Genomic DNA, 13,069 nt, shown 5'->3' with positions numbered 1-13,069 from the left:
TGTGACATATCATTCAGTTAAACTGTGCCATAAATTTCTCTTCTTCTCAATTTGATTCAGTACCACTTTCTTTAGTTAACAGATCCACCCACCTGAGCTTTACCATTCTTGTACAGCACCAAATTTCGAAAGCTTGTTATCTTCTCAGCTGAACTGTTTAGTGTCTGTATTTTACTTGTGTACAAGTCTACACTCCAAACAAATACCTTTATGAAAAGACTTTCTTGCATTTAAATTTTTACTTAATATTAAGAAATTTTTCTTTTTCAGAAATGACTTTTTTCTGTTGACAGTCTACATTTATACCCCCCTGCTTCAACCCTTCGCAGTTATTCTGCTCCCCAAATGACAAAATACGTTTGCTACTTTAAGTGTCTCATTTCCTAATACAATTTCATCAGCATCACTTGGTTTTTGATGGTTCATTGCAAGTCATTTTTCATTTAGAACAAAAATTTTGGATGTGAGTGAACAATTTTGATTGATCATAATGTGATAAATAATTTAAATAATTCAAAGAGATATCAATAAATCTGTATTTCTTTACCATCAGTGGCGAAAGTGGTGCTGGAAAGACTGAGAGCACAAAACTGATTCTTCAGTACTTAGCTGCAATAAGTGGAAAACACTCGTGGATTGAACAGCAGATACTTGAAGCAAACCCAATTCTTGAAGGTATAGTGGTATATGCTTAAGGAATATTACCAGCTGTGGATTAAACATTTGTGACTGTGTGGTAAACAACACAGTTATTATGTTTCTGTTTCATTTACAGCGTTTGGCAATGCCAAAACAATCAGGAATGATAATTCATCAAGATTTGGAAAATACATAGATATTCATTTTAACAAGCAAGGTGTAATTGAAGGAGCTAAAATTGAACAGTACTTGCTTGAAAAATCAAGGATAGTGTCTCAAAATACTGATGAACGTAATTACCACATATTTTATTGTATATTAGCTGGGATGTCAAAAGAGGAGAAACAGAAGCTGGAACTCGGAGATGCTTCTCAGTATAAGTATTTGACAGGTGTAAGTAAGTTTTCATTTATTAATTTACTGCTTGTAATTATGCTAGTGTTCCTATACATTTTGTAACATGAAATTGACATTGTCATGTTGCTTTGCTTCATTAGCAAATCCATTTCACATTATTGGCTGCTGTAACCATTTTTTGTAGCTTCGTATCAGTGTGATCAGAAATTATGAGAATTTCTATTAGAGACTGCTGTTATATCATTAAATAGCTTTTTTCACCACACTGTATGTGATTTGAACATCTGTTGAGGAAACAACTTCAAGAACTTACAGTTTCATATTAGAATAGTATTTTAAATTGTGTCAGTATATTTCTGAGACAAGTTGAATCATAGCATACATATTTAAGAAGATCCATGGTATCTCAGCCAGAAGTCACAAACAAGAATTACTGACAGTATGGATCTATAGTCCAGTGGCTGTTCATCATTAACATGTTGCACTATGGCTTACTTACATATAAACACTCAATCAAGACCAGTGTATAGTTAGCTCGTGTTCTTCTCTGCAGTGCATTAAACTTATTACTGTATAAAATACTTAATTAATTTTAATGTTTTTGTTAGCTTGTACATTCTAAATTACTAATGTCAGAGCAATAATAGTCGAGTTAATAACAAACATCAGACACATGATTTATCATCGTTACTGCTGTTTCATTTATCTACTGGCGCAAAAGCTTGTAGTTGTTCATCTATGATTGTGGTTCTACAGTATTTTTAGGTGTGAGAGATTGGGAGACAATCATATGAAAGTGTAAACTACTTAATGTCTGCCGTAAAAATAGTAGCCCAGACTTGGTCTCAGAAAATTTTTTTATCAATGTTTTTTTTCTGCTTAATGCCATAATAAATACTATTTCAGGGTGGAAGCATTACATGTGAAGGAAGGGATGATGCAGCTGAATTTGCAGATATTCGATCTGCTATGAAAGTGCTTCTTTTCACTGATCAAGAAATCTGGGAAATACTGAAGCTTCTAGCAGCATTACTACATATTGGAAATATCAAGTACAAAGCAGCTGTCATAGGTATTGATGTGCATACTTATTTTCCATTTTGGTAATGAAACACCCAAAACCATGATTGTTTTATGTGCCATACAATTTACAGGATGCACAAGGCAGATCAAAAACATCAATTGGAGGGGGCCAGATAGTGACAATAGAATGTGAACCTGTGAACTCTGTGTTGAAACTCTTCCTCCACCTTATAAAATATTACCTTTTTTTTATATATAATTCTTCCTCAACATGGGTTGTGCAAATCATTGTTTGTACTATTTGCACTGAACTTCTCCTTGTCTGACGTTGCCCAACTACACATTGCTGTCTTCTATTTCGGCATCTTCCTCTGTTTTTAACACCCATTCAACAAATTTGACATATTCCTCCGCTCTTTATATTTTAAATCACAGTTGGGTATTTAGTTTTAATTACTAACAATGTAAGAAAAGGTAGATTGCTACTTACCATAAAGAAGACACATTAAGTTGCAGACGAGCATAATTAAGAGACACAGCTTTCAGCCATTCTGGCCTGAGCTGTCAGAGTTGGTGGTATGTGCCCACGAGGGTTGCTTGCTTGTGTGTGTGAACGGTGTGTGTTTCTTTTTTGCTGACGAAGGCTGTGGCCCAAAGCTTGGTATAGGTGACTTATACCCATGCCTCTCTTCAACTTAATGTGTCTTCTTTATGGTAAGTACCAATCTGTCTTTTCTTGTATTGTTATTCTTATCTGGAGTTCCCATTGTTTAGTTTTAATTACTGTTGTACATCTCTTTCAATTGTGAGTTATGCACCTCTTAATGTCTTTCAGCGTCACCTTTTGCAACTTCCCAAATTGCCCTTTTTCATCCTCTTCTTCCTCCTCCTGCTCGTCTTCCTCCTCCTCCTCTCCCCTCCCCCTTCCCACTCCCTCTCTTTCCTTTTCCTCTTCTTTTCATAGTCTTACAGTGCAGAAACCTCAACCCTGAAATATTTTGCCCACCATACTTCCACATGTTGTGCTTGTGAGGCAGGTTTCTCAGTCACCATTTGTTAGTTCAAACCACTTTCTAACCTATTAGTCTCTGAATAGGAATATGTACCCTAATGTATATTTCTTATTAAACTTATGAGAATATATTTGAGTGGAGTAGTTACTTAAATTTGAAAATAGTGTCTTTGTATTTCAGTTGGCTTAAAATGATGAATAGTTTATTTAAAATGTTGATACTGTTGTTCCACGTAGTTGTTGAAATTCATTCTTTCTGTATGATCTGCAGGAAGTTGTGTTGTTAATGCAATTAACTTTGCTTTAACAAATCATGACATTCATGTTTCTTTAATTCTCATTTTCCAGATAACTTAGACGCAACTGAAATCCCAGATCTCAGTAGTGTTCAGAGAGTTGCAGGTTTACTTGGAGTTCCCAAACAGCCTCTCATTGATGCACTTACTCGGAAAACAATATTTGCAAGTGGAGAGACAGTTGTAAGTAAGAATAAAGCTATATTTTTGAGAATGCTACCTATAATCTCTGCACTAATTGAACTAGATTGGTTATGTAGCATGTTTACCTGGGATATCCGCTACTGACGGGAATTTATTAATAAAAATGATTGGACGTGTTAGCAAAAAAATTGTAATCAATTAAACTATAAGGAGTGTTCAAAAAGAAACGAGCCAGAGGCATAATTACAGAAACCAGTATCTGTATGTTAAAAGTATTCACCCTGGCTGTTGAGACACTTGTCCCACAGTGACACAAGGTGGTGAATGGATGTCTCATAAAATTCCCGGGGCTGCAATATTAACCAGTTCAGCATGTACAGCTGGATGTCGTCGTCAGAGGTGAATCGTTTGCCCCTCAAAAATTGCGTAATCACTGAGAGAGAGGTCCGGGCTGTGTTACTCACAAACCTCGATCACATTCGCCAAGCGATCAACTCAAAATGACCAGGCAATCTCACCTGCGGGGTAATTCCACTCCACAACAATTTAAAGCCTCATACGGCCAACACAGTCAGAGCACTCCTGTAGAAATTCAAATGGGAGGTTCTCAGCCACCCTCCATACAGTCCGGACCTCTCTCCCTGTGATTACGCCATTTTTGGTCCCCTTATAAAGGCTCTGAGGGGCAAGCAATTTACCTCAGACAACAACATCCAGCTGTACATGCGGAATTGGTTAACATTGCAGTCCAGGGAATTTTATGAGACAGTCATTCACCACCTTGTGCCACAGTGGGACAAGTGTCTCAATAGCTATGGTTAATACTTCTAACATAATGGTACTGGTTTCTGCAAGTATGCCTCCAGTTTGTTTCTTTTTGAACGCCCCATATAATGAGGTAGATACATTTATTTTATTTTTTATAAATCTAGAAGAAAAAGATGTTGGCATATTAGTTACGTATTCTCAAATGAATAAATTTTACTTTATCCCTAGAAGTTTGATAGTACTGCTTGCATGCATCCTGATGTAAACTGATGACATACTGTTGGCATTAATTGTCTCTTTCAGTACTGATTTCTAAAGATGCGTAGTTATAGTTTCATCTTTCAATACTGATTGCTGAAGATGTTTAATTGTAAAGTTTTATGACATTGAGTAAAATATGTTTGTTGCAGTTATCATGTCCTTTAGTCTCGTAGTGTCAGTCGTCAGTGTTGATGACAAATATGTTACTGCCCTGTTGAGAGATTTAGTTGTAAGAGATATGGGTCTTTTTACAGGTGTCATCACTATCAAGAGATCAGTCAGTTGATGTGAGGGATGCTTTTGTGAAGGGGATATATGGACGTTTGTTTGTTTTTATTGTAAACAAAATAAATAATGCAATTTATAGACCAAAAGGTTCTGCAAGAAGTGCTATTGGAGTGCTTGACATATTTGGTTTTGAAAATTTCAACACAAATAGGTATTGCCATTTTCATTTTGTCTATAATTCATCAATGTGTCCATTTACTCTGTCAGTCAGTTCTATGTCTAATTTAATATCTGTTGTGAAATAATCTTCATGCCTGCTTTCATTGTATTGCCCCATTTGCATGTATGTAGTATCTCATTATTTCCTTTTATTTCACGTCACATTTCTTGCTCAGGTTCTCTAAGCATTTCATGGTATAATTGTAATGTGTTTTCTTGATTTACATTTTGTGCATAGTGTGTGTATGTTCAAGGGTTCACAACAACAACAAAATATTGCATTTTTCATATTCTGCTTTAATGACATTTAATGTTCTGCTTGTCAGTACTATTTTCACTGCTGCACGTATTACTTCTCTTGATATTCAGTCTTTTACTTGATTGAGGCACTTCTTTTCTGGATATTCAGTGTAGCTGACAGATGAAGCAACTAGTTACTTTAGCACCTGTTTATTCCCCCATACAGCTATCTTGCAATTTCTTATCCCATTAATTACTGTTATGTTGCAAGATTATTTGATGTGAATTTTCTCCCTTTCTCATTCACCTCCAGAATATATACTAAATTTTGCTGTAATATTTATTTTAAGAATCACTTGGGGAAACGGGTCACTTGATGGTTTGAAAGAAAGAAATAATAAAAGCCCCAATAAGAACAGAACTTTCCATCAGAACAAAAGCCTCCATAGTAAAGAAAACTTAGCCCAGGCACTGATTAACTGTGCTATTCTTTGCGGCAGTTCTGCCAGGAGTGCAGGATTACCGTGGTACAGTTTTAATCAGACCTGCACTGGCTATTTGAGTGTCAGATATGTGTAGTACATTACAAGTAATATGCCATATCACATTGCCTTTAATTATGGCTGTACCACTGCAGCCAGTAGAAAAAGATGATATCAAAATTGTACAATTCAATGTCCAAAGCTTCCTATAGTTTTGTTGATGTAATAATATAGGCTCCAGTTTACAAAGCAGCTCATTGCAAAGTACAGATCAAATCTCAAGATTTCATCTTTGTCTTTTATAGTGTGCTACTGGATTGGGGAAGGAGCCATTTTAGACTTACATTTTCTGCCATTTAAATGGTATTAGCACTGCTTAATTGTGATCTAGAAAAAGGAAACTTTTTTAAAAAAATGTTATGTTTCATTTCTTTACAGCTTTGAACAGTTTTGTATAAACTACGCAAATGAAAACCTTCAACAGTTTTTTGTTCAACATATTTTCAAGTTGGAGCAGGAAGAATACAATTTAGAAGGCATAAATTGGCAACACATAGAATTTGTAGACAATCAAGATGCCCTGGATCTCATTGCTGTTAAGCAGTTGAATATCATGGCTCTTATTGATGAAGAATCAAAGTTTCCTAAGGTATCACAAACTCCTTCGAAAAGTGATCGTGGATGTCTGCTATAGTAATCATAAATATATCTGAAGCATTGGATTCTATGTTTTACCTCTTTGTTGTAGGGAACAGACCAAACAATGTTGGCTAAGCTTCATAAAACTCATGGTAACCACAGGAATTACCTGAAACCAAAATCAGATATTAATACATCATTTGGCTTAAATCACTTTGCTGGTGTAGTCTTCTACGATACAAGAGGTAATTATAAGCAAATAAAAATAACAAGTCTTAATATATTGTTTAACATAGTGCCTACAACAATTCATTGAGACTTTCCATATGTTTTTTATTATTTATTTTATGGCCTTCATTGGACCACTGTAGTCAAAAATACAAAGTTCTAAACAAGTTGTTACACAGGGATACAATTTGGTTCGACAATAACTTAATATGATATTTAGGTAATATAATTATTAGAGGCTATTCTTATATGAAAGGTGTTTTGCTCTTCTGTTTGCCCAATATTTCTTCATTCTTTCAGATATTTTCTTTCTTTCTTCATCTGAGACAACTCTTCCTGTACTCCTTTTATTGATTTTCATTTGTAGTCTGGTTTGCGGGTCTTGCAGTATTCTGGTTTTCTCTGTCTTGTTTTTTAGGTCATCTACTGTAATTTGAAGTTCTTTTATATCTTCCTTAATTTCTGTGATCCATTTAATATCGCTCTTGCTATTCCACAATTTTTGTATTAGTTTTTTACTAATTCTGTTTTCTGGAGTTCTCATCAGATGTCCAAAGAATGAGATGCGTTTCTTCCTGATTGTGCTCATGACTGGTTCTATTTTCTTATATACTGTTTCATTTGATGCTATTCGCCAATGTCCATTTATTTTATACTGTTTATTTATACATGTCCTAATTATTCTTCTTTCTATTTTTAGTATTCTGTCAATTTCTGCTGTATTAGTTGTTTTGAAGATAGTTTCAGCTGCGTACGTTATTTCTGGTTGTGTAACTGTTTTATAGTGTTTTAATTTTGCATCTATAGATAGGCTTTTTTTGTTGTATGTAGTTTTGGTAATGTAATTTGCGTAGTTCAGTTTTTTTATTCTATTTTGCCATGATGGCTTCTCCTTTAGATTGTATGTTATTATTTCGCCTAAATATTTAAATTTAGCAACAATTTTGATTTCCTGTTCTCCTACTGTAATTTTGTTTGCAAGTGGTGGATCAGTTAGCATAATCTCCGTTTTTTCCAATGATATTCTAAGGCCTACTTTCTCTGCTACTTCTTGTAGTGATTTCACTTGTTGCCTGGCTTCTTGAACGGTGTTGGCTAGGAGAGCAAGATCATCAGCGAATCCCAAGCAGTTTAAGCTAATATCATCTTTTGCACTTCCAATTCTTATCCTCTTTGGATTGTCCTTGTACCATACTCTCATTATGTATTCCAGTGCACAGTTGAAAAGTAATGGTGATAGGCAGTCACCTTGTCTTAAGCCTGTTTTTATGAGGAATGGTTCCGAAATTTCTCCTCTAAACTTCACTTTTGATTTGGTGTTGGTTAGAGTGAGTTGTATTATTTTAATTAGTTTTGGATGGAGTCCTAGATTTCTTAAAATTTTTAATACTGAAGGTCTGTGGAGACAGTCATATGCCTTCTTAAAATCTACAAATGTTATTGCCAGAGGTTTGTTCTGTTTCTTGTAGTATGCCATAATCAATTTTAAAGTAATTATCTGCTCTGCACAGCTTGTCCATGGTCTGAAACCTCCCTGATATTCCCCTAACTCCTGTTCTAATTGCTCCTTGATTCTTTCATATAGGATCTTGGATAGAATTTTATATGTGCAATCTAGGAGAGAGATTCCTCTGTAGTTGTCTGGGTTGCTCTTATCTCCCTTTTTGTGTAGTGGGTGGATGATAGCTGTGGTCCAATGTTCGGGAAATTGTTCTGTTACCCAAATTTTTGTTAGAGCCATGTGTAAGGAGGTCTTGACTGTGTCACTTCCATATTTCCACATTTCAACAAAAACCTGATCTTCTCCACATGCCTTATAATTTTTTTGTTCTTTAAGAATTTCTTCTACTTCTTGGAAAGTTGGAGGCTCTAGTTTGTTAGGTTTGGTTTTTATTGGGGTATTTATGTTGATTTGTAAGGGTTCTTTGGGTTCTTCGCAATTCAGAAGTTTGTAAAATGCTTTTGCCATGATTTCTGCATTTTCCTTGTTACTGTGTGTCATTCTTCCATCTTCATCTTTCAGTATTAGTGTAGGGGCCTCATATTGTTGTAGTTGTTTCCCAAAGATTTTGTAGTAGTTCCTGGAGTTGGTTTTATGATAATTACCTTCTATAGACTTTATAATATCTTAATGAAATCCTCTCTTGATTCTTCTAATATTTTGAGTGAATTTTTTTCTTTCATTTTGTAGGTTGATGGCATTTTCTTCAGTTTTATGTGTTTGAAACTTTAACCATGCTTGGTGTCTATCTTCATGGAATTTGTCACATTCTGATGTCCACCATGCATGTTTCCTTCGTGGGTTCTAGGGAGCTAGATTCTCTGCTTCTTTTTTAAGATTAGGCACTAGTTGTTCTAGATCATCTGTTAATTTGATGGTTTGTGTTATTTGTTGGTACTTATTATTTTTAATTAGCTGATGTCGGTCAAACCTCCTTTTTATTTTATTAGTTTTTCCGGTCCTCTTCTTTAACGGTGTGAATTTGATTTTAATTTTAACCATATAATATGTATTAACTTTTAATCACAATATTATTTAAAAGATTATTATTGTGTCAGACTTCCTCTAATACAAGAATGTATTAAATTTATTTCTAATTATTCAGGTTTCCTTGAAAAAAACCGAGACACATTTAGCGCAGATCTCCTTCAACTGATTCACATATCTACAAATAAGTTCCTGCAGCTATTGTTTGCTGAAGATATTGGGATGGGATCTGAAACACGAAAAAGGGCACCTACGCTATCTACTCAGTTTAAAAAGTCATTAGACTGTCTAATGAAGACTTTAAGCAGCTGTCAGCCATTTTTCATTCGATGTATAAAACCAAACGAGTATAAGAAACCAATGGTAAGATTATTTATTATTATTTTTTCCTTTATTGAGTTAATGCCCTGACTTCCAGATTATCATATATTAATGGTGCCTTATAATATTAGATGTTTGACAGAGGGCTTTGCTGTCGACAACTAAGATACTCAGGTATGATGGAGACAATCCGTATTCGAAGAGCTGGTTACCCAATACGACACAGCTTCATGGAGTTTGTGGAGCGATATAGGTTTCTTATACCTGGTGTCCCACCATCTCATAAGGTAAGCATCACTGATTAATGTTGAGAGTGAAAAAGTAATAGCAATGGATGAAAAATGATAGTGTAAAAATTGAAGTGATGGAACAACTATAGTCATTAATTTAATTTGACAAAGGCATTAATGGCCAAAAGCTATAATTGTGAGCTTTTGTTGTGCCTATCTGCAACTCAGCATCTCCACTATGTGGTGAGTAGCAACTTTCCTTCCCATAATACAGGGTGATTCAAAAAGAATACCACAACTTTAGGAATTTAAAACTCTGCAACGACAAAAGGCAGAGCTAAGCACTATCTGTCTGCGAATTAAGGGAGCTATAAAGTTTCATTTAGTTGTACATTTGTTCGCTTGAGGCGCTGTTGACTAGGCGTCAGCGTCAGTTGATGCTAAGATGGCGACCGCTCAACAGAAAGCTTTTTGTGTTATTGAGTACGGCAGAAGTGAATCGACGACAGTTGTTCAGCGTGCATTTCAAACGAAGTATGGTGTTAAACTTCCTGATAGGTGGTGTATTAAACGTTGGTATAAACAGTTTACAGAGAATGGGTGTTTGTGCAAAGGGAAAAGTTCTGGACGGCCGAGAACGAGTGATGAAAATGTAGCACGCATCCAGCAAGCATTTGTTCGCAGCCCAGGAAAATCGACTCGCAGAGCTAGCAGAGAGCTGCAAATTCCACAATCAACTGTATGGAGAGTCCTACGAAAAAGGTTAGTACCTGAACGTCAACTACCCGAGGCGATGGATCGGCCGCCAGGCAGCCCGTGACAGAGCACTTCATCACTGGCCTCCAAGAAGCCCTGATCTTACCCCCTGCGATTTTTTCTTATGGGGGTATGTTAAGAATATGGTGTTTCGGCCACCTCTCCCAGCCACCATTGATGATTTGAAACGAGAAATAACAGCAGCTATCCAAACTGTTACGCCTGATATGCTACAGAGAGTGTGGAACGAGTTGGAGTATCGGGTTGATATTGCTCGAGTGTCTGGAGGGGGCCATATTGAACATCTCTGAACTTGTTTTTGAGTGAAAAAAAACCTTTTTAAATACTCTTTTTAATGATGTATAACAGAAGGTTATATTATGTTTCTTTCATTAAATACACATTTTTAAAGTTGTGGTATTCTTTTTGAATCACCCTGTATTATTCTTCCACAATGAAATATTTTCAATAAACATTTCACTCCCTTAGGAGTTGAATTTTTAAAATCAGTTACATGCATATGTTTTATTTCTAACAGAGAAGCCACATACAAATTTCCACAGATTTAGCTTCAAAAATGATTGCACAATGAAATATTTCCATGAACACTTTCACTCCTCTTATCAAAAATAGTGAAACATGTATTTTTTTTATTTCTAACTGAGAAGCCAAATTTAAATTTTCATAGATTTAGCTGTAAAAATGTTTTTATTACATTTTTATAAAAAATCTCATCCCTATTTCACCTCCTTATGAGTTCAGTTTCCCAAAACACTGAAACATGTTTTTTTTTAAAATTTGTAACTGAGAAGTCAAATACCAATGTTCATAGATGTAGCATTAAAGTACTTTAGTCGTTCTTAAACAATGATGTATTTTCACCCACTATTTCGCACCCCTAGGGTTAAATTTCCAAATATGCTGAAACACGTATTTCCTTATTTCTGACCGAGAAGTCAAATACCAGTTTTCATAATTCTACCTTCAAAATTGTCTTAGTAGTGACATTTTTCAAAAATACTCATCTTCCCTTATATCACCCCCCAAGGTTCGAATTTCGAAAAATCCCTTCTTATATGACACCTACTGTATAAAAGCCACACCTTCTCCAAATTTCAAGTTTCTATCCTTTGCGGACTGGGCTGGGTGATGATGAGTCAGTCAGTCAGTCAGTCAGTCAGAACATTGCCTTTTATATAAAGATATTTCAATGTAATGTCTTCCTATCACCTTAAAGTTTTAAACATGTGTCATTTTGATGTTGAACAGCATTTTGAATAATCATATAATAATGTTAGACAATAGACATTATAACACTGAATACGAAGAACAATTCTTCCATCTACTATCAAAAGAAACATAGAAACAGGTATACTTGGAATTAACAACTGAAAAGTCATTCATTGTTTTCTCAGTTATGTTCGTGTGTCTCTTCAAAACATGTTCCTCTAAGAAACTGACAAAAATTAAACTATCAAAAGGAGGATAACATAGGGCATAAAAGACAAAACCAAAACAGTGAAACACCTAAATGTTTGATTTCATTGTGAAAGCATTTTTAAAGCTAAATGTTTTAAAATTGGTGTCTGGCTTCACTGTTAGAGATGTATAAATATGTGTTTCACTGTTTTTGGAAATTCAGTCCCTGAGGGGTGAAATAGCATCAGACTGATTCACTGACTCATCATCGCCCAGCCCAAACTGCTAAGGATAGAAACTTGACGTTTAGAGCGGGTGTGGATCTTATACAAGGGGGATCGAAAATTTGCTAGCCTAACAAATGAAGAATGACAGAAATTTCATAATACCAATTTATTTTTCAGTGGAACAACCGTGTACACTAATACACTTGCGGACACACTCAGGTAACTTCTGCAAACCACTCAAATAAAAGGTCATCAATTTCAGTTCCAACCAAGCTTTCACAGGAACAATCATTGCATTGTCATTGTCAAATCGTCGCCCTTTGAGATCTTTTCTTAGATTTGTGAAAAGAAAAAAGGCTGATGGAGCCAAATCTGGAGAATCTGATAGATGATGTAACAATTCAAACCCACAGTCACGCAGAGCTTCCAATGTTGCGAGGGCTTTGTGCACCATTGCATTGTCCTGATGCAAAAGAACTCCACATGCCAATTTTCCACACTTTCTTTTCTTTATCTCTTCTCCCACATGGTGCAGGAGGGTGCAGTAGTAGGATGCATTGATAGTTATGCCCTTTTGTAAGTAATCCACCATAATTACTCCTTCTGCATCCCAGAAGACCGATGCTGTCACCATACCGGCTGCACTCGGAATTTTTTTGGGGTAAGAAAAGAAGGATGTTTCCATTGTTGTGACTGTTGTTTTGTCTCAGGATCAAAATGGTGAACCCACGTTTCATGCACTGTCACATACCTTGCAAGAAAGCCATCTTTATCCGTTTCAATTTGGTGGACGATTTCTTCACAACACTGCATATGCTCCTGTCTCTGTTTGCATTCAAGTCTTTCGGGATACACCGAGATAAAACTTTCTGCATTTGCAAAATATCCACAACAATATCATGAGCACACCCATGGAGATTCCAAATGTGGTTTCAATGTGCTGCAACATTGTTTGATGATCCTGCAAAATTGTATCATGAATTGCAGTCACTATTTCATCTGTGGCAACGGTAACAGGCCTTCGACTCCTTGGTGCATTTTCCCCATTCGTTCTTGCACATTTAAAGTTAGACACCCAGTTTTTCACTGTTG

At 35.7% G+C, this 13,069-nt stretch overlaps 1 protein-coding gene across 1 annotated transcript in view; it reads left to right on the top strand.

The window, feature by feature from the left end:
* The window catches only part of LOC126457095 (myosin-VIIa), a 463,049-nt gene that overhangs the window by 389,148 nt on the left and 60,832 nt on the right, over positions 1–13,069 (top strand). The window contains exons 7-15 of the mRNA XM_050093124.1: positions 554–675; positions 776–1,032; positions 1,903–2,068; positions 3,380–3,510; positions 4,755–4,939; positions 6,108–6,318; positions 6,418–6,553; positions 9,143–9,387; positions 9,477–9,632. Coding sequence (XP_049949081.1) covers positions 554–675; positions 776–1,032; positions 1,903–2,068; positions 3,380–3,510; positions 4,755–4,939; positions 6,108–6,318; positions 6,418–6,553; positions 9,143–9,387; positions 9,477–9,632 — 1,609 coding nt within the window. The remainder of the gene's footprint in view (positions 1–553; positions 676–775; positions 1,033–1,902; positions 2,069–3,379; positions 3,511–4,754; positions 4,940–6,107; positions 6,319–6,417; positions 6,554–9,142; positions 9,388–9,476; positions 9,633–13,069) is intronic.

Source organism: Schistocerca serialis, chromosome 2 (genome assembly GCF_023864345.2).
Source record: "Schistocerca serialis cubense isolate TAMUIC-IGC-003099 chromosome 2, iqSchSeri2.2, whole genome shotgun sequence".
NCBI classification, from domain to species: domain Eukaryota; kingdom Metazoa; phylum Arthropoda; class Insecta; order Orthoptera; family Acrididae; genus Schistocerca; species Schistocerca serialis.
This window is presented reverse-complemented; position numbering and strand designations above follow the sequence as displayed.